This window comes from Stegostoma tigrinum, chromosome 2 (genome assembly GCF_030684315.1).
Source record: "Stegostoma tigrinum isolate sSteTig4 chromosome 2, sSteTig4.hap1, whole genome shotgun sequence".
NCBI lineage: Eukaryota > Metazoa > Chordata > Chondrichthyes > Orectolobiformes > Stegostomatidae > Stegostoma > Stegostoma tigrinum.
In genome coordinates, this window is record NC_081355.1 from 159,770,574 (window position 1) to 159,795,908 (window position 25,335).

The 25,335-nt window shown below is 46.9% G+C and overlaps 1 protein-coding gene across 1 annotated transcript in view; it reads right to left on the reverse strand.

Moving 5' to 3' along the window:
- Positions 1-3,349: 3,349 nt before the first annotated feature.
- shrprbck1r (sharpin and rbck1 related) overlaps positions 3,350-25,335 on the reverse strand; it is a 50,160-nt gene continuing 28,174 nt past the window's right edge. The window contains exons 9-14 of the mRNA XM_059640771.1: positions 21,192-21,352; positions 18,756-18,867; positions 16,717-16,896; positions 14,789-14,887; positions 9,724-9,867; positions 3,350-7,995 (exon numbers count right to left, since the gene is read on the reverse strand). Of these exons, the coding sequence (XP_059496754.1) occupies positions 7,915-7,995; positions 9,724-9,867; positions 14,789-14,887; positions 16,717-16,896; positions 18,756-18,867; positions 21,192-21,352 (777 nt within the window). The 3' untranslated portion in view covers positions 3,350-7,914. The remainder of the gene's footprint in view (positions 7,996-9,723; positions 9,868-14,788; positions 14,888-16,716; positions 16,897-18,755; positions 18,868-21,191; positions 21,353-25,335) is intronic.

Here is a 25,335-nt window from a genome sequence, read left to right on the forward strand (position 1 = left end):
ATTAATGATTTTTGCGTTTGTACAGCTCCTGCCCTCTACTCTCAGGATGTATCGAAATGTTTTACAGCCGGTGAAAGTGTTCTGTTCTGAAGTACAGTTATTGTTCTTATGTAGGAGAAAGGGCATCCAATTTGTACACAGCAAGCTCCCACATATAGTGTGATAGATAGACACATCATCTTTATCATTGAAGTGGTTGGACGGATAAATATTGATCATAGATATCAAGGAGAGCTCTGATATAAAAACACAGAACTATGAATGCTGGAGGTTTGAAATCAATAGCTTGCAAAACTCAGCAGGTCTGGTAACATCTGTGGAGAGAGAAACAGTTAATGTTTCAATTCCAGTGACACTGCATCAGGACTCCTGCAGGCTATCCAGTCGTGGCTGTAGGGTTTTATGTCACCCTGGGGGTACAGGTGGGGCTTCTTTTAACATTTTAGAAATATGGCACCGCTGAGATTTCTAGATATGAAATATTCCCCACAGTATTGGAAGAGGAGCAGGGCCAGTCTTCGTCATTTGTTTGTGGGACCTTGCTGTGCTTAAGTCTGACATCACTGCAGTGGCCATACCTTGCGATGACTGCGGACTGACAGATCCATAGAGGGATTTAAATGTACAAAAAAGAAGAAAGGCCAAAGTGAATATGGGTTCTTTAGAAAATGACATTGGGGAAATAATAAAAGGGAACCAGGAAATGCTGTACAATGAAGATTGATACAAAGTTGAGGACAGTTGATAAAGTTCCCCATGGTAGGCTCATTCAGAAGGTCAGGAGGAATGGGATACAGGGGAACTTAGCTGCCTGGATACAGAATTGGCTGGCCAACAGAAGACAGTGAGTGGTAGTAGAAGGAAAATATTCTGCCTGCAAGTCAGTGGTGAGTGGGGTTCCACAGGGCTCTGTCCTTGGGCCTCTACTGTTTGTAATTTTTATTAATGACTTGGATGAGGGGATTGAAGGATGGGTCAGCAAGTTTGCAGACGACACAAAGGTTGGAGGTGTCGTTGACAGTATAGAGGGCTGTTGTAGTCTGCAGCGGGACATTGACAGGATGCAGAGATGGGCTGAGAGGTGGCAGATGGAGTTCAACCTGGATAAATGCGAGGTGATGCATTTTGGAAGGTCGAATTTGAAAGCTGAGTACAGGATTAAGGATAGGATTCTTGGCAGCGTGGAGGAACAGAGGGATCTTGGTGTGCAGATACATAGACCCCTTAAAATGGCCACCCAAGTGGACAGGGTTGTTAAGAAAGCATATGGTGTTTAGGCTTTCATTAACAGGGGGATTGAGTTTAAGAGTCATGAGATCTTGTTGCAGCTCTATAAAACTTTGGTTAGACCGCACTTGGAATACTGCGTCCAGTTCTGGTCGCCCTATTATAGGAAAGATGTGGATGCTTTGGAGAGGGTTCAGAGGAGGTTTACCAGGATGCTGCCTGGACTGGAGGGCTTATCTTATGAAGAGAGGTTGACTGAGCTCGGTCTCTTTTCATTGGAGAAAAGGAGGAGGAGAGGGGACCTAATTGAGGTATACAAGATAATGAGAGGCATAGATAGAGTTGATAGCCAGAGACTATTTCCCAGGGCAGAAAAGGCTAACATGAGGGGTCATAGTTTTAAGCTGGTTGGAGGAAAGTATAGAGGGGATGTCAGAGGCGGTTTCTTTACACAGAGAGTTGTTAGAGCATGGAATGTGTTGCCAGCAGCAGTTGTGGAAGCAAGGTCATTGGGGACATTTAAGAGACTGCTGGACATGCATATGGTCACAGAAATTTGAGGGTGCATACATGAGGATCAATGGTCGGCACAACATTGTGGGCTGAAGGGCCTGTTCTGTGCTGTACTGTTCTATGTTCTAGTAATAGCATTCAAACACTGCAAAAAAGGGCCATTAGTGTGAGAGTGTCTGGGAGAGCGGTAATAGGAAATAAATGCAATAACTATCACTGAGAAAACATGCTAGAGAAACATCGGGGCTACGAAAAATAAAAACAGAAGAACTGCAGATGCGGGAAGTCTGAAACAAAAGCAGAAATCACTTGAAAATCTCAGCAGCGTTTGTGGAGAGGAAACAGAGTTAACGTGTTGGGTTCACTGACCCTTCCTGAGACTCCCCTGGCCTTGATGGATTACAGCCCAGGATTTTAAATGAAGTAGTGACAGAGACACTGAATGCACTGGGAGTAATTCATTGTCACGTATTCAATATGAAATAGTGAAAAGTTTATACCATCACCATGCATTGGTGCCATTTCATTAGCTTAAAACAAAATAACTTAGTCTTAGAACTTTTCCTTCTCTGTTACTACAGTCCACTTACAACATTACATCTCACCAGATCCAAAGTAGCCTGATCCCTGGTTGGATCCACAATATATTCTTAAAGGAACCTGTTCCCAAACACACTCATTGAATCCTGTGTTATCGGCTTCCTTTACTAATCTGACTATCCCAATCAAGGCTGAAGTCACCCATAACTAATGTATATGTCTGTGTTACACACCCTCATTATCTCCCTATGCTGTATCCCACCGCATGGCTACTGTTCGAGGACCTATAGACTACTCCTATTAGTATCTTTTGTTAAACTACACCTGTGGATTCTGCATCTTCTGATTCAAGATGATTTCATCATCATACTTATTCAATCTTGCCTTAAGAAAGCTACCTCACCACCATTTCCTTCCTGCTTGCCCTTCTGAAAGGTCACGTACCCGTGAATGTTCCCGGGTTTGATTTCATAACCATGTCTCTCTAAGGTTCAATGAAGAGTCGCTGGTCTCCTAGTCCACGAAGGATGTTCCTGCTATTGACGGAATCCAGTGAAAGGTTCACCAGACTAATTCCTGGGATGGCAGGGCTGACAGGAGGAAAGACTGGATCGACTGGGCTTGTTTTTGCTGGATTTTAGGAGAATGGTGGGGGGTGGGGTAGGAGGTGGAATCTCATAGAAACATATAAAGTCGTGATGGGATTGGACCAGCCAGATGTGAGAAGAATGTTACTCAACTGGGGGTCACAGCCTAAGAATAAGGGGTAAACTATTCAGGATTGGGATGAGGAAGAATTTCTTCACACGGAGAATTGTGAGCCTGTGGAATTCTCTCCCACAGGAAGCTGTTGGGGCCAGTTCATTCGATAGATTCAAGAGGGAGCTGGACATGACCCTTGCAGTGAAAGGGATTAATGAGCACGGAGAGAATGGTTTAGTACCTCAAATGGCAGAGGAACGTGGACGATCAGTACACACATTCCCATCCAGAATACACCGCACAGAACACAAAAAATTAGCACAACATTATCTACAGTAACTTATAAAATAAACTTTATTTTCATTTCTGTACATTGAGCCTTTGTTTAACAAAAAGACATCAATTGTGAGTTCACAGTGAGATAGTTTGATCAGCTTCTCCATCAGAGTATACACGCACACACACACATTTGATCAGACAGTGACTGGGTGACACCTTCCTTTTGTTGTCTATGAGTCTGAAAGGATTAATACTGAATTGTGCTCTAAGCATCTGCTGTCTTTTAGGCTGAACAGCTTAGAATCTCGGAGCTGTAAGACCCAACATCTGTGTGTTCACTGGTTATACTGGGGAGACTGATGTGTTGACATTACTCTCAAACAATTTGTGGTCATTTTTTGCCCATCTGGGATAGTATAGACGGACGGGAAAGGCTTTGAGACACACGTGAAGAAAAATCATGCGCTCCGTCCCTGCTGACTCAAGAGTTTATCTCCCCTAATAAGTGTATAATTTGCACAGTGTGTATGTGAGAGAAACCGTGTCTATATATCTGCTTAATTATTTAATAGCAAGCTACTGGTATCTTTATTCAGCCTGTTCAAACATGTTAAGATACACCTCTGAAGCAGGTGGGGCTTGAGCCCAGCCTCCTAAATTAGCGTCAGGGACCCTACCACTGCACCACAAGACCCTGCTACCAGTGAAACACTGCATTCTCAGTTAATTAGCGGATTTGCATATCCCGGCAATTAGCAGCAATTTTGAAAACCAACCTGGAGAAGTCATCTTCAGGAAATGATAGAAGGCTAGTGAGAATGAGAGACCCAGAGCTCATTCCACTCGTATTAGCTCTCACCTTCTAGTTAGTTCCAACAAGGATTCAAACAAGGGAATTTGGTACTGCTGAAGAGGAAGGTATGCTGTTGAAACTTTTAATTTTGCACTCATCAGGACAGAACGGCAAGAATATTGAATTGGGTTTGTTCAGATGCATACAAGATGTTTTTGATATCGTGGCTCTTCCATTCACAATACACAAGTCCTGTATGCCACTGACTACATCTACTTTTGTTTGATTTCAGGGAATATTGAGGTCACTGACTGGGCCTAGCATTTATTGCCCATCCCTAGTTGCCCCTTGAGAATGTAGTGGTGAGCTGCCTCCTTGAATCCCTGTAGGTTGGCCCACAATGACCTTAGGGAGGGAATTCCAGGTTTTGATCCACTCCCACTGGAGGTGATTAAAACAATAACTGAATTTGAGAGTTGGGAACCCATCAGTTGGGGTGGGGTACGTTGTACAGAACACAGAGCCTACTCAATCAAATCATAGCTTACCTGCCTTACAACTCCACTCAAAACACCTTTTGCTCCAAACATCTATTACCCCACTGTCACACAGTAATCTCAACCTGATGGGCTTGTCTGTCGCAGTGCTAGTGCCCCTACATCTCAGGCAGGAAGCTCAAGTGGTGCAAAAATGACAACTCTGAACATGCTGCTTAGAAACCATCAGACCCCAATTGGTACCCAGTATCCACATCCTGTTGTGGGAGAAAATGCTTCTTACCATCACCCCCAAAACGGCCTGGTTTGGATGGTAAAGCTATGACGACAACAACCCCTCGCCCGCCCCACGAAACTTTGGGAAACAAGGTCTGCAGTGCTCAGGCAGGTGTGCACCAGCTCCTGCTCAGGGCAATAAGGGCTGGGAAAAAACTTGCAGACCCCAGAATGAATTCCAGAGATGATTAGGAGTCATCAGACTCAAAGAATTCGCTTTGCCTTCTCCGCACAGATGCTGCTAGCCCCACTGGGTTTCCTCAGTAATTTCTATTTTTGTAATAAAGCCCAGCGCCCTGATTTCCTGGCCTTGTGTACATTTCTCAATCAGCGTACTTTTGGTTCGATTCAGTGCCACCACTGAGAACTGTTCATGTCCAGCCCCTACAGACCATAGGGAAAAGCCAAATGCAGTAGCTGCTGCAAACTGAAACTAGATGGTGGAGACCCTGTGGGGGTCAGGCAGTATCAATGCAGACACAAACAGGGTCCGAAACATCGAGCTCTCTCTTCCTTCACAGACGATGACCGTCGACTTGCTGCTTGTTTCTAAAAGTTTCTGTTTCCACGACATTGGCTCACATAAATGCAGACCTCGGTTAACAGGGGCATATTCTGGCACTGCATTTCCTTGGAAAGTATCTGCAGTAAAATACTGAGAATGGTAACACATGTTTACAACAGTAACAAGTCAGAAAAATACAAACTCCCATTCAGAGGCTAAACAGCACCTCTAAATAAATGGCTGTGCATTGTAGACAGAGTGGAAACTACCCCAAAAACCCACACTCACGAAGCCAAACGACAAAATGTATACACTGTTAGATTCCATGATTGCACACAATCTCCTGAACAATCCCTGAGGGTGCCAGCAGCTACACCCTCAAGCAATTTAAGATAACCCTTTGAGTTTGTAACATAGTCATTAGCATTTGTTCGAAGCAGCAGACATTCACATGCAGGGACCCACTTGCTGCAAAAATGAAAAACGTTTGAAGTCTTGTGTGTGTTTTTCTTACAGTCTATAGTTCTTCATTGCTTTCTCCTTAATGACATACCAGCCAATCACAGTCAATGTAACAAGCAACCAGCGCCCATTTCTCTTCGTCTATAAACCATGTGATTGTTTGAAGTTTGACATTAGTGTCTGTCCTGATAAATGCAAGACAAACGTTTTCGGCAACTTGTCTCTCAGCAAGATTCAAGGTTTGTACTAACGAGGTGACTACTTAGAATACTGGCTGTGCCACTGACAATCCAAACCTAGTCCTCCTGAAGCCATGGCTTAGATAGTTGACTACCCCACTACAAGTCTAACTAAACGCAAAACACTTTGGAACAGAGTTACAGGAGCTGAGAATGGCCTGGAAGCTCTTGTCTTGAGGTAATTCTGCAGGATTCAGAAGGTCTGTGGGACTGATGGATCAAGTCTGTGAAGGGTGGGGCACATGCAGTCCGGCTAAGGAACCTCACACAATCAGCAGACTAAGGTGTGTTTTACAAAGTGATAGACACCTGGGAATGATTCCACAGCCAGTTAGCTTCATCTAGGAGAAACTGGCCAACTGACTGTAGCTGTTTGAGTCACCTGCATTGACAGAAAATGTCTCAGGGAACAATTCAGGTAGATGAAAATTTTCTCCACGCATTATTCATAAACACTACCAAACCTCAGTAGCAGCACTATGTACCACGTACAAGAGGTAGATATGCGTGGAAAGTTCTTTACACAGAGGGTGGTGGGCACCTGGAATGCGTTGCCAGTGAAGGTGGTAGATGCAGACACGTTAGCGTCTTTTAAGATATATTCGGACAGGTACATGGATGGGCAGGGAGCAAATGGGCACAGACCGTTAGAAAATAGATGACAGGTTAGACAGAGGATCTTGATCGGCGCAGGCTTGGAGGGCCGAAGGGCCTGTTCCTGTGCTGTTGGTTTCTTTGTTTCCTCACTTTTATATTCCATTCCATTTGAAACAAAAGACAACATTATTAGGATTATTCCACGGCACAACATTGTGGGCCAAAGGGCCTATACTGTGCTGTACTTTTCTACATTCTATGTTCTAGGTACTTTAGAAATTCACCAAAGGTCCTCAGACCACACCTTCCAAACCCAAATTTCCATCTAGAAGGACGAGGGCAGCAGATCCATGGGACCACCACCCCCTGCAAGTTCCGCTCCAAGCCACTCACCATCCTGACTTGAAAATATATCGCTGTTTCTTCAGTGTGACTGGGTCAGAATCCTGGAATTCCCTCCCTCAGGGCAATGTGGGTCAACCCCACAGCACATGGACTGCAGCATCTCAAGAAGGCAGCTCACCACCACCTTCTCAAGTGGCAACTAGGGACGGTCAAGAAATGCTGGGCCCAACCTGTGATACCCATATGCTGTAAACGATGTATTTTTTAAAAAATTCATCTCCCAGTATTCAGTTACAAGGGAAGTGAATCACTCCCAGTCCTCAAATAAAACCATTCACCCTCAGCTGCTATATAGAGCAACAAATCAACACTGGAAAGTGAAGGTTCATGAGTCTCTGGTGGGATGTGGGTATTGTTGACAAGGCCAGCATTTCTCAGTTGTCTCTAATTGCCCAGCGAGCAGCTAAAAGACAATCACATTGTGTGGGTTTGGAGTCACACGTAGGCCAGACCGGGGAAGGATCCCCTTCCCTGAACGACATTGGTGGGCAGTGAAAGTTTACCGACCACTATCACAGACACTAGCTTTAGAACCCAGAGGAGCTGCATTTAGATTCCATCAGCCACTGCGGTGGGATTTGAACCCGTGTCCGCAGAACACTGGCCTGCAACCCCTCCATGTACCACCAACACAACTAGCCTTGTGAAATTGTCATAGTTCCACCTTCTGCCCAGCACCCTAACGGTGTCCTAGCTGCTTGCAAAAGGGTCGGCAAAGCTCACAGCAGCGAGAGGTGGAACTATCCGTGCATTTCACTGTCCTCGCTGCTTCCTTTCCATCGCTGGTTAGCTGTGACAGACTGTGTGGGGTCAGTGGGTCCTTTCACCCTAACCCCCTCCCCACCCCTTCCCCAGCTCCCTGAGGGGGACAGTGAGGCGTCAATGACAATTCTGACACAGTGGGTGGCAGCGCTGGCCATTCACAAGACAGCGACATCCTCCACTCGTATCTCCAGGTCCCTGCAGCATGGGAGGGGTAGCGGGGAAGAAGGTAGAGAGAAGACAGAGAGATTAGTTAGGGATGATGGACACACCGGATTGTCATCCTCCAGCAATCCTTAGATACTGGAAAAGTGCCAGATGATTGGAAAATTGGTGTGGTTACAGGGATAGGGTAGGGGGTTGGAGGGCTGGTGTGGACTCGATGGGCTGGACGGCCTCCTTCTACATTGGAGGCAGGAAGTTCGTATAAGGGAATCATTTTCAGCATGACAACCTGTAACGAGTGGAGTGCCTCCGGGATCGGTGCTGGGCCCACAATTACTCACTACATAGAGGGAAGTGCATGTACCATCACCAGGTTTGTAGAGGTCAAAGGAAAAAAATAGATGGCAAGGAGAGTGGTGAGGATGGCACGAAGAACCTGCAGAGGGATATAGGCAGGTTAAAGGAATGGGGAGAAAAATGCTTCGCAGTGGAACATAATGTGGGAAAATGTAAGGTTATGTATTTTGTAAGGAAGAATAGGAGGTGGATATTTCTGATGAAGGGCCTAGGCCCGAAACGTCAGCTTTTGTGCTCCTGAGATGCTGCTTGGCCTGCTGTGTTCATCCACTTTGTTATCTCGGATTCTCCAGCATCTGCAGTTCCCATTATCTCAGGCCAGCATTTGTCATTGCTATTAAACTCAGGGCCTGTTTTGGTTATTTCAGAGGGTGGTTAGGAGTCAACCACATTGCTGTGGGTCTGGAGTCACATGGAGGGAAGGATGGCAGATTTCCTTCTTTCAGGCACACAAACAAACCAAGATAGCAAAATGTGAGGCTGGATGAACACAGCAGGCCAAGCAGCATCTCAGGAGCACAAAAGCTGACGTTTCGGGCCCATCCAGCCTCACATTTTATTATCTTGGAATTCTCCAGCATCTGCAGTTCCCATTATCTCTGATACACAAACAAACCAGTTGGGATTTTACAATAATTGATGTACACATCACCATCACCGAGAGTAGTTGAATATTCCAGATTTATTCATTTGAATGCCATAATCTGCTGTGGTCGATTCAAACCTGTGCCCCAGAGCACTGGTACGCGCCTATGGCTCACCAGCCCACTGCCACTTCACCACCATCTTCCCGGAGCCTCCTTTTAAAATCATTGATTTAATCAGTTTCCACCCCTTTTCTAGGTTGACATTCCCAATTCCCACAATCCATGAATGGAAACATTCCCCAAACATTTCTTTGTCTCCTTCCCCTCAGACTCGAAACAGTGGGACCTGGATCAATTGGACTCCCATCACAGAGCAGTGGTTAAAAAATGCCCGTCAGCCCATCGAGTCTGTGCCAATCAAGCTCCGGGCACGGGGAGCCAATCAACGGGACTCCAACCCATCGCAGCTGGATCATTCATTCAGGCTGGGATTTGTGATGTGGCTCACAGGGACGAGAGGCACGTTAATGAGCTGGAATCACTCAATCCTCATTTCCATTCTGCTCCGCATTGTCCAGTCTGGAGGCAGTGAAAAGCAGGACTGTGTTTTCAACACTGGCCTGCGCTTCCCACTCATTCTCTCCCTCAAAAACAGCAGAAGGCTTACTCTCCCCTCCCTCCCTCCGACAATTGGGAAATGCACCAGGTTTTCATGTTTCTGATTTCTCTCTTCGCTTTGTAAGCCTTTCCAATTGGATTGGGTTTGTCATGGGCAAAAACACAAAACTAAGCGATTGACTGCTTGTTATCAGCTTACCCCAGGCCCCCAGCGGTATCCCTTGGTAACCCAGCAGATCTCTGTGTGACAGATCGGGCATCGTAACCAGTCACATCCATCCTTCAGCTGCACAATGATCTTACACTTTGGACAATGCATTGCCTCTCCCTTCTGAACCATTGTCTGCAAAGTGGACATTTCAATTGTTATTAACGCAAAGGTATATTTGCTAAAACAAATAAAAGGTGTTTGTTGTGCTCCTCTAAGCTAATCAGCTCAGTTTTGGAATACATTCACTTACACAGCCTGAGGCAGCTTACAGTCATATACAATGAGCCCATCTCTACATTTGAACCTTGCACCATTGCTCGACAAATGTTCTGGGAGTTTAGCTCCCTGTTGCTGCCTCCTTGCCAAATGGCCACTCACTAACTGACCTGCACCCTGACAGTGGAAATCGTTGTTTGAAATTTGGCATTCCTGTAGTTGATCCTGATGAGTGCAAGGTGAAAAGCTTCAGCAACATGTCTCTTCCCAATGTCAGAAAGATTTAGCATCTCACACTGAGTTTATACTTCTGGGATACCACCCAGTTCTGCCCGTGCCTTGGATCAGAATGGATCAGGAACCGGAGTAGGCCATTCAACTCAGCAGGGTAGTTTCATTATTCAACATGATCATCAGTGATCCCTTGCCTCACTCCCACTTCCCCCATTCCCTGCTCCCCTATGTGAATGAAACGCCAATTTCAGACTGGAATAAAGTCAACAACTGAACAAAGAACAAAGAAAATTACAGCACAGGAACAGGCCCTTCGGCTCTCCAAGCCTGCGCCGATCCAGATCCTCTATCTAAACCTGTCGCCTATTTTCCAAGGATCTGTATCCCTCAGCTCCCTGCACATTCATGGATCTGTCTAGATACATCTTAAATGACGCTATCGTGCCCACCTCTACCGCCTCCACTGGCAACACGTTCCAGGCACTCACCACCCTCTGTGTAAAGAACTTTCCACACATATCTCCCTTAAACCTTTCCCTTCTCACCTTGAAATTGTGACCCCTAGTAATTGAGTCCCCCACTCAGGGAAAAAGCTTCTTGCTATCCACCCTGTAATCAGGTCCCCCCTCAATCTCCGTCTTTCTAATGAAAATAATCCTAATCTACTCAACCTCTCTTCATAGATACCACCCTCCATACTGGGCAACATCCTGGTGAACCTCCTCTGCCCCCTCTCCAAAGCATCCACATCCTTTTGGTAATGTGGCGACCAGAACTGTACACAGTACTCCAAATGTGGCTGAACCAAAGTCCTATACAACTGTAACATGACCTGCCAACTCTTGTACTCAATACCCCATCTGATGAATGAAAGCATGCCGTAACTCTGTCCACTTGCGTTGCCACTTTCAGGGTACAATGGACCTGAACATCAATTTTCCCCAGGGAACCTCCACAACTTTCCTAGATCGAGATTTCCAAAGATTCACAACTCTCTGAATGCAGGAATTCCTCCTTATCTTGGCCTTTAAATGACCGACCCTGGGTTCTAGATTCTGCAGCTGGGGTTGTGAGATGCTGTACTGTGATTCTCCTTACTAACTCACTCACAAACGTTCTATGTTTTCTACACTGTGTTTCCATTTACTCACTCATAAAACCGCGTTTTTACGGAACATTTTACTCTTACAAGATAACCTCAATTAAACATCTTAGGCTGCCAACCTATTAAATATTCCTTTTCCAATCCTTATCAGCCCCATGCTCCATGCAGTGTTTAGACCTGTTTCTGTATCAAAGGCTACCCCTGAATAAGCGTTAATACTGTAACCTACTCAGAAACAATGTGTCATTGTGTCTCCATACCTCACTCAAAACTATGGAAAGATTATAAATATTCATTAATCCTTAACCATCTCTCGGGACCTGAATAGGCTGCAGAACATTAAACTGTTTCCTTCATCAGCACATCCCCACAGTTTTTTGTCTCTTTGTAATTTCCATATATACTACCTACTTCTATAACACTGTACTACCTACTTCTCACTTTTACTGAGGATCAGCATCTTGTTCTAATATGTGGATTTATCCTTTTTAAATACGTATTAAATAGGGCCACTACCCACTTGAAAAAAACTTACTATAAAAACATTCTTCTGTGAAACTGCACGAGTAAGTGTGCAAGAACTATCAAAAACTGGCACAGACTGGGCGACCGCTTTGCAGAACATAAGAACTAGGAGCAGGAGGCGGCCATCTGGCCCCTCGAGCCTGCCCTGCCATTTAATAAGATCATGGCTGATCTTTGAGACTCAGCTCCACTTAACTCGCCCACTCACCATAACCTTTAATTCTTTTACTGTTCAAAAGTTTATCTAGCCTTACCTTAAAAACAGTGAGGTAGCTTCAACCACTTCACTGGGCAGGCAATTCCACAGATTCACAACCCTTTGAGTGAAGAAGTTCCCCTGACCTCAGTCCTACATCTGCTTCCCTTTATTTTGAGGTGATGTCCTCTAGTCCTAGTTTCACACGCTAGCAGAATCAATCTCCCTGCCTCCACCTTATCTATTCCCTTCATAATCTTAAATGTTTCTATAAGATCTCCCCTCATTCTTCTGAATTCCAATGAGTATGATCCCAGTCTACTCAGTCTCTCCTCATAATCCAACCCTCTCAACTCTGGAATCAACCGAGTGAATCTCCTCTGCACCCGCTCCAGTGCTGAGTGTATCCCTTCTCAAGTAAGGAGACCAAAACTGCACACAATACTCCAGGTGTAGCCTCACCAGGACCCTATAAAGCTGCAGCGTAGCCTCCTGTTTTTAAACTCCATCCCTCTAGCAATGGCAGACAAAATTCCATTTGCCTTTTTAATTTCCTGCTGCACCTGCAATCTTACTTTTAGCGATTCATGCACAAGGACACCCTAGTCTCTCTGCACAGCAATATTTTACCATTTAAAACATAGTCCATTTTGCTGTTATTCCTACTAAAATGGAAGACCTCACACTTATCAACATTGTACTCCATCTGTCAGACCTTTGCCCACTCACTTAGACTATCTGTAGCCCTCTGCAGACTTTCAGTGTCTTTTGCACACTTTGCTTTACTACTCACCTTAGTGTCATCTGCAAATTTTGACACACCACACTTAGTCCCCAACTCCAAATCATCTACATTCTGCTCACAAAGCAGTCCCTGAACTACCTGTTCTCTGCCAATTCAATGCACTACCCTTCTCCCTGGCCAACGTCTCTGTCTCTGGCCTGCTGCAGTGTTCCAGCGAAGCTCAACACAAGCTGGAGGAACAACACCTCATTTCCCACTTGGGGACCCTAAGCCCTCCAGACTCAATAATTTTAGGGCCTAAATTCTCCCATGTCCCAGCCCCCACCCCACACACCGGGCCTTGTTACCACACAGCCTGCCATTACACACCCCCTGTTGTTAGTCACTCACAGTCCCCATTAACAACTATTCACCCTCCCAGCCTGATCGTTAGCAACTCCTTTGTCTGTCCAACTGCACTTCGCCCTCTCTTTGGGCTCTATCCTATCATTTAATCCCTACCCCACCCACCTCCCTATTTTCTGCATTTACATCGACATTTTCCCAGCCACCATCAGTTCTGAGGAAGGGTCACCAGACCCGAAACGTTAACTCCGTTTTCTCCCTCACAGATGCTGCCAGACCTGTTGAGCTTTTCCGGCAACTTTGTTTTTGTCAAAAACTGGCAACGGTAAGTGAAATCTCATGACTCAGCTAAGGGAGATCAGTTTAATATTCTCTAAACTTTTACTTCATTCCTACTTATTTAGATCATATGGGTCTAGTATTTTCACCAACATTACTAACTTTAAACACAAAAGGAGTAACAGTGACACCACAATCCTAAAATTTTAATGTACGCCTGTATAACACTCGCTACTGGGAAGCTGCTGGAAAAGCTCAGCAGGGCTGGCAGTGTCTGTGAAGAGAAAGTCAGAGTTAATATTTCAGGTCCGGTGACCCTTCCTCTGAACACTTCGAACCGCGCTACTGCAGATGCTCAATACAGAGGCTACTTTCAACACTCAGTGATCTCATTCGCTATCGAACACAATCCTACAGCCTCTCAGTGTTCTACTCTGTGTACTGCCCGAGCACCCTTGTGGATCTCACAGATCAAATCTCTCACACTCCAGCAGCACATTCTACACCTATCAGCGTGGGACAACCTCCTTCATCAGTCAGAGGGTTAGGGGTGATGGAGAAAAGACAGGGTTGTGAAGCTGAAGATTGTTAGATTGACCATGACCTCATTGCATGGCAGAGAGGCCTGAATGGGCCAAATTCCTATGTTTAATCTAGTGAACCTTTTCTTACACTGTTTGCCCATCTGTCAACACAGGCTCAGACAAAACTGTGTCCTAACTTGCAAAAAGTTCAATTCACTTAATGCCCACTGTTCTCATGAGCTCCTGGTTTAGCCACACCTCAGTTTTAGAATTCTCACCTTGTTTTATTATCACCCCCTACTCTCACACTCTCCTTGTATCTCTGCAAACCCCTTAAGTCCTGAGGTCACTGCGGTCCTCCAGTTCCGGTACCTTCCCCACCACAATCCCTACACTGGCAGCCATGCCTTCAGGTACCAGTCTCTGAGTTCCCACATCTATTGTCTAACCCCATCTTATCTCCTTCCAAACATCCTGTAAATTCATAACCAAGCCTTTTGCATCCCACACCAAAATCTTCTCATCCAATTCAGTCTTTGTTAATGCTCCTGTAAAGAACTTTAGAACATTTCTCTACTCTGTGGGAGTTATATAAATGCACATCGCTGTTGTGCTTGAGTCAATGGTGGGATGGGAAGAGAGGAAGGGAGTGAAAGCAGCAAATGGGAGGTGGGAGGCAGCATGGGCTGGAACTCTCTACCAAACCCTAACCTTTGCAAGGATTGGAATGTTCTTCACTCTGGGCAGGGGAGCTCACTTTTAACCCATTGCCTGTACTCCCAGACACAGGGACGAGGTAAAGGGCTTTCTGCACAGTCCTCCTCTCGAACTAACCCCCTCGCCTCAGCCAGGCCTTCCCCACGTTGCCCGAACCCAGGATTTACCTTCAGCATCTCGGTGGTTCGGCGAGCTGCACAATCGCTCACTGCTCGGTTACACAGGTCGTCCTGGTATTGTTTACAGTTCATACCCTCATGGATTGCCTACAGCAGGGAACCGGACCGGGGAAGGGGTGGGGAGACAGAAAGGGAGGGTGGGGGAGAGGGAGAGAAAAACACAGAGAGAACATGGCACAATGCTCTCTGACAGGCTGGACAATGGCTGCATCATTGAGGCTGGCACACATTACAAAAGACCGAGTCAGTTAGAAGCAGGAGTAAGCCATTCAGACATTGATAATAAAATGTGAGGCTGGATGAACACAGCAGGCCAAGCAGCATCTCAGGAGCACAAAAGCTGACGTTTCGGGCTGCTTGGCCTGCTGTGTGCATCCAGCCTCACATTTTATTATCTTGGATTCTCCAGCATCTGCAGTTCCCATTATCTCTGATACCATTTAGACATTGAGCCTGCTCCACCATTCAATAAGATGATGGCCTGAATTCCACTTTTCTCCCTGATACCCTGCCTCTCCTCACTCAGAGAATCCAGTTCGAACCACACTGAGGCTAGAGAATCCCATCGAGAGTATAACCAAGCAGCATTATAATGTTCCAAAGTCTGACATTCTAGGAAACCTGACTGGAGACGATCATATTTCCAGCAGACAGGGAAGATGCCAGCTGTATCGTAGAACATAGAACAATACAGCACAGAACAGGCCCTTCGGCCCTCGATGTTGCACCGACCTGTGAAGTAATCTAAGCCCCTCCCTCAACACTATCCCATCATTATCCATATGCTTATCTAAGGATTGTTTAAATGCCCCTAATGTGGCTGAGTTAACTACATAGGCAGATCAGCTGTGATCTTGCTCACAGAATTCGGAGTCTGGACTCCATGGAGTTTAGAAGGCTGAGGGGGGGGATCCGATTGAAACTCATGGAATCTTGAGAGGCCAGGATAGAGTGGACGTGGAGAAGATGTTTCCGCTTGTAGAAGAAACCAGGACCCAAGGGCACAACCTCACAGTGACAGGATGACCCTTTAGAACTGAGGTGGGGAGGAATTTCTTCAGCCAGAGGGTGGGGAATCTGTGGAGCTCTTTGACACAGAGGGCTGTGGGGGCCAAGTCATTGAGTGTATTTAAGACAGAGACAGATAGGTTTTTGATTAGTAAGGGATCAAGGATGGCAGGAGAATGGGATTGAGAAACTTAGCCAGGGCTGAATAGCCTAATTCTGCTCTATAAAACGTATGCTTTATGTTGGCATGAGAGCTGACACCTGGGTTCTGCCGCTTTCCCAGTCTCAGGGTGGCAGGGCTGAGAGACAAAGGGAAGAGATGGAAAACAGCACATATTTATGTCCCCCCCAGTCTAATCCCACTCTTCTGTCAAGCTCTATCTTGAGGGTTGGAATGTGCAGGGAAGGGTGTGAAGTTTCAGTTCTGCAATGCTCCCATCAGCAGGGATTGGATGAGATTGCTGTGAAACATAGATCACCTGAATGATCCCCACACTGGAAAATTTAACTCGAGAGATAAAATCACAGAATCAATTAATTCCGCTTAATGACAGATAGAGCCTCAGTTTATTTCTTCCAAAGGAAAACACATCAGACAGCGCAGCGCCCCCTCGGCGCCCGACCCTCCGACAGCGCGGCGCCGCCCGACCCTCCGACAGCGCGGCGCTCCCTCAGCACTGACCCTCCGACGGCGCGGCGCTCCCTCAGCACTGACCCTCCGACGGCGCGGCGCTCCCTCAGCACTGACCCTCCGACAGCGCGGCGCTCCCTCAGCACTGACCCTCCGACAGTGCCCGATCCCTCAGCACTGACCCTCCGACAGTGCCCGATCCCTCAGCGCTGACGCCTGTCTTTGTAATTGCTGTGGTTAGTTAAATGGTTGTCGGACTAAATCAGTTGACATTTACCTTACAGAGCAGGCAGTTGAGCTTCAAGCAGATGGGGCAGCAAAACTCATTGACAGTGTCTTCGTAGATACACCAGCCCTTGCAGTCTGCTGTTCTGCAGTGGTAACTGTTTTCACTGCTGCTCTCTGCAACACTCATACTGCGGTCGAGGAATTTATCATAGTCTTCGTGGGAAACCAGCTGAGGAGTATAAAACCAAGATCAGAGATCGTAATAGTGACCTCCCTCTGTCCGACAAAATCCCCTTCACTCAGTGTCAGCCAATGTTCTGAAGAAGGGTCATTGGGCATGAATCGTTAACACAGCTTTCTCTCTTGACAGACGCTGCCAGACCTGCTGAATTTTGTTTTGGATTTCCAGCATGCACAATTCTTTTGTTTTATTGTAGCTCAGGGTCATGGTTTTGCATTGGCTGCTGGTTCAGTGGTGCCTAGATCTTAAAATTCTGCTCCTGGCTTTCAATTCCCTCTCTTTATCTCTGTCGGCTCAGCAGCATTGCAAAACTGAAGGAGGTATCTGTGACCTTCCCATTATCACCTCTTGTGCATCCCTGATATTAATCATTCCACCAATGACAGCTATTCCTTCAGTGGCTTTAGCCCTAAACTCTGGGATTACCTCCCTAAACCTTTCTGCCTTTCTGTCGCTCTCTACCCACTTCTTAATCATGCTCTTTAAAACCTAACAACGCTAATATTCTCTCAAGTGCCTGGTATTGCTTCTGCTTACTGAGTTAAAAGTGCAATGTAAATACAAGGTGTAGGTTAAAAATGTTTAGTTATTGATACTCCAATGCTAATCCCGATAAAATTCATTGTTGGATGGTACAGCACTGGAGTATTTCTGGAAAGAAAAACATTTTGTTGAAGCTTTACATCCTGCCCTCATCAGGACAAATTGCAAGAATACCAAAACGAAAAGAAACAATATTTTATCCTGTGTGAAAAGTGAGTGATTGGCCAGTGGACTGTGATCGGTACAGGAGGCACCATGAAAGATGCACCAGTTGATGATGATTGACAGTTAAGATAGTACAACATGGAAGTGATGTTTCCTCTTTGCATTGGCATTCTTGCAAACAGTCCTGACACATGCAGGATGAAAAGCTTCAACGAACAGTGCCTTTTTGCAGTAACGGTCCATGATAAATTTGATCATGAATACACATCCAGGGTAAAGGCAAAATCACGCTGAATTCGGTGACTTGGGCAGCAACAGTAATGTTGTAGTCAAATTACAAAATAGTTTCCTTAGCCACATGACTTGCTATCCTCTGGTTCCATCCACAGGGGACTGGCATCTCACTCGTAGCTCTCAGTAAATTCAGCCACTCGAGGCCCATGCTGTGGAGCCAGTACAGCAGACCAATAGTAGGGCCAGATACTGTTGATGGTTCACCCCCTGACGCTGCTCCCACCCAGGAGCCCTGAAGCAAGCTACTACATCAGTAACCATCACTAATCTGCCTCCCCCTATAGAGGGCTCTCACAAAGAATCAGACATGGAGTGGACTAACCAGAAGCAAGCAGACTCGATGGGCTGAATGGTCTACACCTGCTCCTATGTCAAGTGGACAATCAAATAGCAAGTGAACAGGTAGATGGTAAATGGACAAACAGGTGGAAAACAAATGTCCACTTGTGGCAGAAGACCATAGACATTATGGGTGGCCATTCAGCCCATCAGTCCTGCTCTGCATTCAATTACACCATGGCTGATCTGTGCTTCAATTTTATTTATTCAATACCCCTTAGTCTCATGCAACAATCTGTCTGTCTGTCTCAGCCTGGGAAGCTCCAATTAAACCCCAGCACCTACAGCAGTGCCAGAGCTCAGTTACTGCTCATATTTCCCCTCCCAGCTCCCCCTCCCCCATATATTAAAGACTACCAATCCCATCCCCAACCCTCCCTGCTTTCCAGAGGGCACTCGGTACCCAGACACCCATTCCCCCCCAGCCCACTCCCATTCCCTGGGTCCAGTGGGCACTCGGTACCCAGACACCCAGCCCCCTTTCCTGGGTCCCAGCAGGTACTCACCGCTCGGATCTCACGCTCCTGCAGTTTGCTGTCACATGCGTAGCTATCATCGCGGTACGGACAGGGCACCTGTGGGTCAGTGCTGCTCTGGATCAGCTGTTTCAGACAATCTCTGCAGATGTCAGGCACAATGAAGATTATCAATGCCATCTCTGTAACATCCTTATGTAACCCTCCATCAACATCACCCGAGGGAAAGGATGGGGCCATTCAGCCCATCTTAGGTCGCCTAAGCTTCAAATGTGTCATTCAACAAACCAGAACTCCTCCAATGCCTTCACATCGCATTGGGCCTGGGAAGGCTCAGAAGAGGGAAGGGACAATGCCAGTCTCCCCACCACAAGTATCAAACAGCCTGCAATGCTGTTGTAGGAAACGCAGCAGCAGCCAAATCACACACAGGAAGATCCCACTCGCCCAAAACAACATGGTGCCCAGAAATGGGTGTCATACATCAGTGAAAACCAAACAAGTGATTTTGTTTTCTTTTTAAAAAGAACACAGATTCACCAACACTCCTTTGCTTTTGGACTCCATCAATAAATCCAGGGATACCACACTGGTTTTTGTAACTAACCTTCTCAACACGTGCACCCCAGCATTTCTTCACTTCTAGCCACTAAAACAGGGTGCCGTCTCGTTGGTACAACCAGTTGGTTGCTGAATTCCCTGTATCATAGCAACACTGCAGGGTCATAGAAGGTGGTCATCCCAGGCCCAGGAGAGATGCCTGTGCTCAAGCTTAAGAGTCTCAGCCAACTGCGCATGCAGCAGGTTCTTCTCCTGGCAACTCATAACCTCAAGGGGCAAGGGATGCTCCCAGGTGGAGAATCCTTCAGGGAGAGGGCTCATATTTCCTTGAAGCACACACATGCCAGCAGAAGTGGTAGGGGCTGGTACAATTAAAACATTTAAAACGTACCTAGATGGGAATATCAATAGGAAGGGTTTAGACGGATACGGGCCATGTGCTGGCAAATTAAATTTAAAATATCTGGGAGGCATGGGCGAGTTGGGCCCAGGAGTCTGTTTCCGTTCTGTACATCTCTATGACACACACACGGAAGGCAGTGGGGAAACGTCCTCCCAAGTCCCATCGCTCAATTAAACTGAAATGAGAGGATCCCACAAGCAACTGAAGAGGAAAAGACAGCACTGAGGGGCAGGACGACATGAGCAGATCATCAATACCACAGGCAGCATGCTCCATTGACTGTAAATTGGTTTCGGAAATCCTGAGGTCGTGATAGGCACTATATAAACATATGGACCATGTTCTTGTTATAGACTACAACCGCAACAGCTGGGGCCTGGTTGGTATATTACCCCTGTATCTAGTTTTAGAATGCGAGGTCCAAATAGTGAATCAACAGGCTATTTGGCCATAAGGTTTTCTCAGATAGGGGCAATCTGATCTTCCTCAGCTGCCCTACAGGGGAACAATCCGAAGAAGGAACACTGGCTGACTGGCTGTGCACTGACAACTAGGGGCTTCGAGGCTCACTGTAAGGTTCCACTTTCCCTAACTATAACAACGAAGTCATGAAGTGCAGTCACACTGGCTCCAGGAATGAATGGCTCAGTGTCTCCCCCGAAACACTGCCTTCACCCTGCACAGTACTGACTGCATTCCTGTCGAAGTAAACACAGGTTCAAATCCTTCCAGGGAAGCTGCAGATTTGCAAAACAATCTGAAAACGCAAAGTTGGGCTTCTGTAAGAATGACCATGAAACTGCAGGATTGTCATCATCAAAACCCAACAGATGCACTTCCCAGAAAAAAAACCTACGTGGTTTTTGTGTGAATCCAGTCCACGGCAATGCAGCGCGCTCTTCACTGGATCAATCTCATAATAAAGTGATGATTTATGGCACAGGAGGTCATTCAGCTCATGCCGATTCTCTGCAGTGCAATGTCACCTGTCCCATTACCCTGCTCTGTCCTTGCTCCAGAGAATAGGGTCCATTCAATTCCCTTTCAAAATCGATTATCCGTTATGTCCTTCCTGAATTTTCTGCAGCTTCTGACCTACATCATCCTCTCCCGGCCCTTAACCACTCATCCAGCTTGACAATAGGGACCTCTGCTCCTGTCCCCACATGATTGCTACCCAGGGATCGGGCTCCAACTCCTTCCAATTGCCCATCTACAGGCCATCACTCAATAACAGCTATACCTCAACACCACCTCTCTCTCCCTAGACAGCTCCACTGTTACTGAGTTATCAGAATGTCTACCTATCACCATTTAATGAGACCTCTGTTGTCTCGAGACCTAACTTCATACAGGAGGTAGGTGAAGAACAATATCAGAGTGCTTGAAAAGAGAAAAAGCAGAAGTACAGTGCAAAAAGAAAGGAGACAAAGTTAAGGACTTCCGACAATGACGTGGCAGCGGCTGTAAGGGGGAGAAGGGCAGCTTGTGGGTCCTCGCACCTGCAGAAGGAGTGCAGGCAGTCTCGCAATACAATGCCTTCCCCCAGCTTCACATCCGACAGACAGATACGGCATTCAAAGGGTTCACAATTGAGGACGAGGTGCTGGCCATCAAGCTGCAGGAGGCTCTGATAATTTCGCAGGCGCCTTTCCTCCAGCTCCTGAAGTAAAAAAAAAGTGAAAGCACAAACCAGGAGTGTCACTGGTCACTACACCACAGACCAGGTTATATTACAGCTATTGGACAGCCCACACTTATAAAACCCAGAATATCTACACTTAATGCGTTTGGGCTCCACTTGTGAAACAATGGAATGCACCAATAGCTACACCCAGATTGGTGACACAATAGACAATGGAAAAGATTTTCTCACATTACAAAGGGATCCTGATCAAATGGGTCAATGAGCTGAAAAAATGGCAGGAGGAGTTCAATGTGGATAAATGCGAGGTATTGTATTTTGGTACAACAAGAGTAGGGCCTTTACAATTAAGGGCAGGGCCTTATGCAGTGTTGTAGAACAGAGAGACCTGGGGTTCAGGTACATAATTCTTTGAAGTTTGTGTCACACGTAGACAAGGAAGTTAAAAAGGCATTTGGCACGCCTGCCTTCATTGCTCAGTCCTTTGGCTATAGGAGTTGGGACGTTGTGTTGAGGTTGTACAGGGCATTGGTGAGGCTCTTCTGGAATTCTGTGTCCAGTTTTGGCAGCCTGGACGTAACAAAAGATATAATTAAGCTGGAGGAGGCTCAGAAGAGATTTACCAGGAGGTTGCCAGATATGGAGGGTTTGAGTTTTAAGGAAAGGCTGGATAGGTTGGGATGTCTCTCACTGGAGTGGAGGGGGTTGAGAGATGATCTTATGGAAGTTTATAAAATCATGAGGGGCACAGATAGGGTTAATGGTAGGTGTCTTTTCCATAGGATGAGGAGGCAGGAGGGGTTTCAAGAGAAGGGGACACTTTTTAAGGTGAGGAGAGGGGTTTAGGAATAAACATTAGGAGCAAATTCTTGTAGACAGGGTGTGTTTTGCATGCAGAATGAACTTCCTGAGGAAGTGGTGAATGTGGGTACAATTACAGTGTTTAAAAGACATTTGAATAAATACATGAATAGGAAAGGTTTGGAGGGATATGGGCCAGCAGCAGTTTAGTTTATTATGTTTGGTACAGACTGGCTGGGCTGAAGGATCTGTTCCCATGCTGTATGATGCTAACAATTTCTAAATCAGTGAGTTAGCAACATGGCTCATTTATGCTGCTCGAAGCAACATATACAGGGCAGACATTTTCAGCAAACAAAAAGGAATGTTCAAGTCTTGTGCCCTTTTTGAATTAAATGGGGAGGCATAGTGGTGCCAAGGCAGAATCTCAATGAAACAAAATTCTAAAATTAAAAGACTGATGACGACTATGGACAATCTTCATATAAAATAAAATACTGTATAAACCAGAGTAATATTCTTTAGGGGAGGAAATCTGCCGTCCTTACCTGGTCTGGCTTACCCATGACTCAAACACACAGCTGTGTGATTTATGCTTCGGTGCCCTCTGAAATGCCATGCAAACCACTCTGACAGTTCAAACCACTAGTAACTCTCGAGAGAAAGTCTAAAGCAGACAGACTTCCTGGCACCAGAAATTAACACAGTAAGACTCAGGGTAGGGGTCTGTCAACCCTGCTAAGTCCTCATTACTAACACCCAAAAGCTGGTGATAAAATTGAGACAGCTGTCTCGCAGACTAGCCGAGCAACAGCCAGATATTCACACTCATAGAATCGTAGCTTGCAGACCATGTCCCAGGCATTGTCTGGGATGGTGATGGTTATATCCTGTCCCACCAGCAGATGGCAGGCAATGGAGGGATTTACAATGGGAGTTCTCAACATTGACAGCAAGCAATAAACAGCTAAGATAGCAAAATGTGAAGCTGGATGAACACAGCAGGCCCAGCAGCATCTCAGGAGCACAAAAGCTGACGTTTCGGGCCTAGACCCTTCATCAGAGAGGGGGATGGGGAGAGGGAACTGGAATAAATAGGGAGAGAGGGGGAGGTGGACTGAAAATGGATAGAGGAGAAGATAGGTGGAGAGAGCAGTATGGGGGAAGGAGGTAGGGAGGGGATAGGTCAGTCCGGGGAGGACGGACAGGTCAAGGGGGTGGGATGAGGTTAGTAGGTAGGAGATGGAGGTGCGGCTTGGGGTGGGAGGAGGGGATGGGTGAGAGGAAGAACAGGTTATGCAGGAGGGGATGAGCTGGGCTGTTTTGGGAAGCGGTGGGGGGGAGGGGAGATTTTGAAGCTGGTGAAGTCCACATTGATACCATTGGGCTGCAGGGTTCCCAAGCGGAATATGAGTTGCTGTTCCTGCAACCTACAGGTGGCATCATTGTGGCACTGCAGGAGGCCCAGGATGGACATCCACTTCACCAATACCTTCCACCCCAACCTCAAGTTCACCTGGACCATCTCCAACACATCCCTCACCTTCCTGGACCTCTCAGTCTCCATCTCAGTCTACCACCTACAAACTGATGTCCAATTCAAACCCACCGATTCCCACAGCTACCTAGAATACACTTCTTCCCACCCACCCTCCTGCAAAACCATCCCCTATTCCCAATTCCTTCACCTCCACCGCATCTGCTCCCAGGATGAGGCATTCCACTCCCGTACATCCTTGTCCTTCAAGGACCGCAACATCGGCCCCCCCACCCCACCCCCCGCAGTGGTCGAGAACGCCCTCGACCGTGTCTCCCGCATTTACCACACCTCATCCCTCACACCCCGCCCCTGCAATAAATGCCAAAAGAGGATCCCCCTAGTCCTCACATACCACCCCACCAACCTCCAGATACAACGCATCATCCTCCGACACTTCCGCCATCTACAATCCTAACCCACCAAAGACATTTTTCCATCCCCACCCTTGTCTGCCTTCCGGAGAGACCACTCTCTCCGTGACTCCCTTGTCTGCTCCACATTCCCCTCCAACCCCACCACGCCTGGCACCTTCCCCTGCAACCACAGGAAGTGCTACCCTTGCCCCCACATCTCCTCCCTCACCCCCATCCCAGGCCCCAAGCAGATTTTCCACATCAAGCAGATGTTCACCTGCACATCTGCCAATGTGGTATACTGCATCCACTATACACGATGTGGCTTCCTCTACATTGGGGAAACCAAGCGGAGGCTTGGGGACCATTTTGCAGAACACCTCCGCTCGGCTCGCAATAAACAACTGCACCTCCCAGTCGCGAACCATTTTAACTCCCCCTCCCATTCCTCAGGCGACATGTCCATCATGGGCCTCCTGCAGTGCCACAAAGATGCCACCCGAAGGTTGCAGGAACAGCAACTCATATTCCGCTTGGGAATCCTGCAGCCCAATGGAATCAATGTGGACTTCACCAGCTTCAAAATCTCCCCTCCCCCCCCCCCCCCCCACTGCATCCCAAAACCAGCCCAGTTCGTCCCCGCCTCCCTAACCTGTTCTTCCTCTCACCCATCCCCTCCTCCCACTTCAAGCCGCAGCTCCATTCCCTACCTACTAACCTCATCCCGCCCCCTCGACCTGTCCGTCCTCCCCGGACTGACCTCTCCCCTCCCTACCCCCATACTCTCCTCTCCACCTATCCTCCCCCTCTCTCCCTATTTATTTCAGAATCCTCTCCCCATACCCCTTTTCTGATGAAGGGTCTAGGCCCAAAACGTCAGCTTTTGTGCTCCTAAGATGCTGCTTGGCCTGCTGTGTTCATCCAGCCCCACACTTTGTTATCTGGGTTTCACCACGGCCATTCATAGAACATAGAACAATACAGCGCAGAACAGGCCCTTCGGCCCTCGATGTTGCGCCAACCTGTGAACTAATCTAAGCCCCTCCCCCTTCACAATCCCATCTTTATCCATTTGCTTATCCAAGGACTGTTTAAATGTTCTTAATGTTCCCGACCTTATTGCAGACTTGGTTCAAACATGGACAAAAGAGCTGAATTCCAGAGGGTGAGGTGAGAGTGACAGCCCTTGATATCAAGGCTACATTCGACCAAGTGTGGCATCAAGGAGCCCGAGCAAAACTGGAATCAATGGGTATCGGGGGCAAACCTTCCGGTGGTTGGAGTCAGACCTGACACAGAGGAAGATG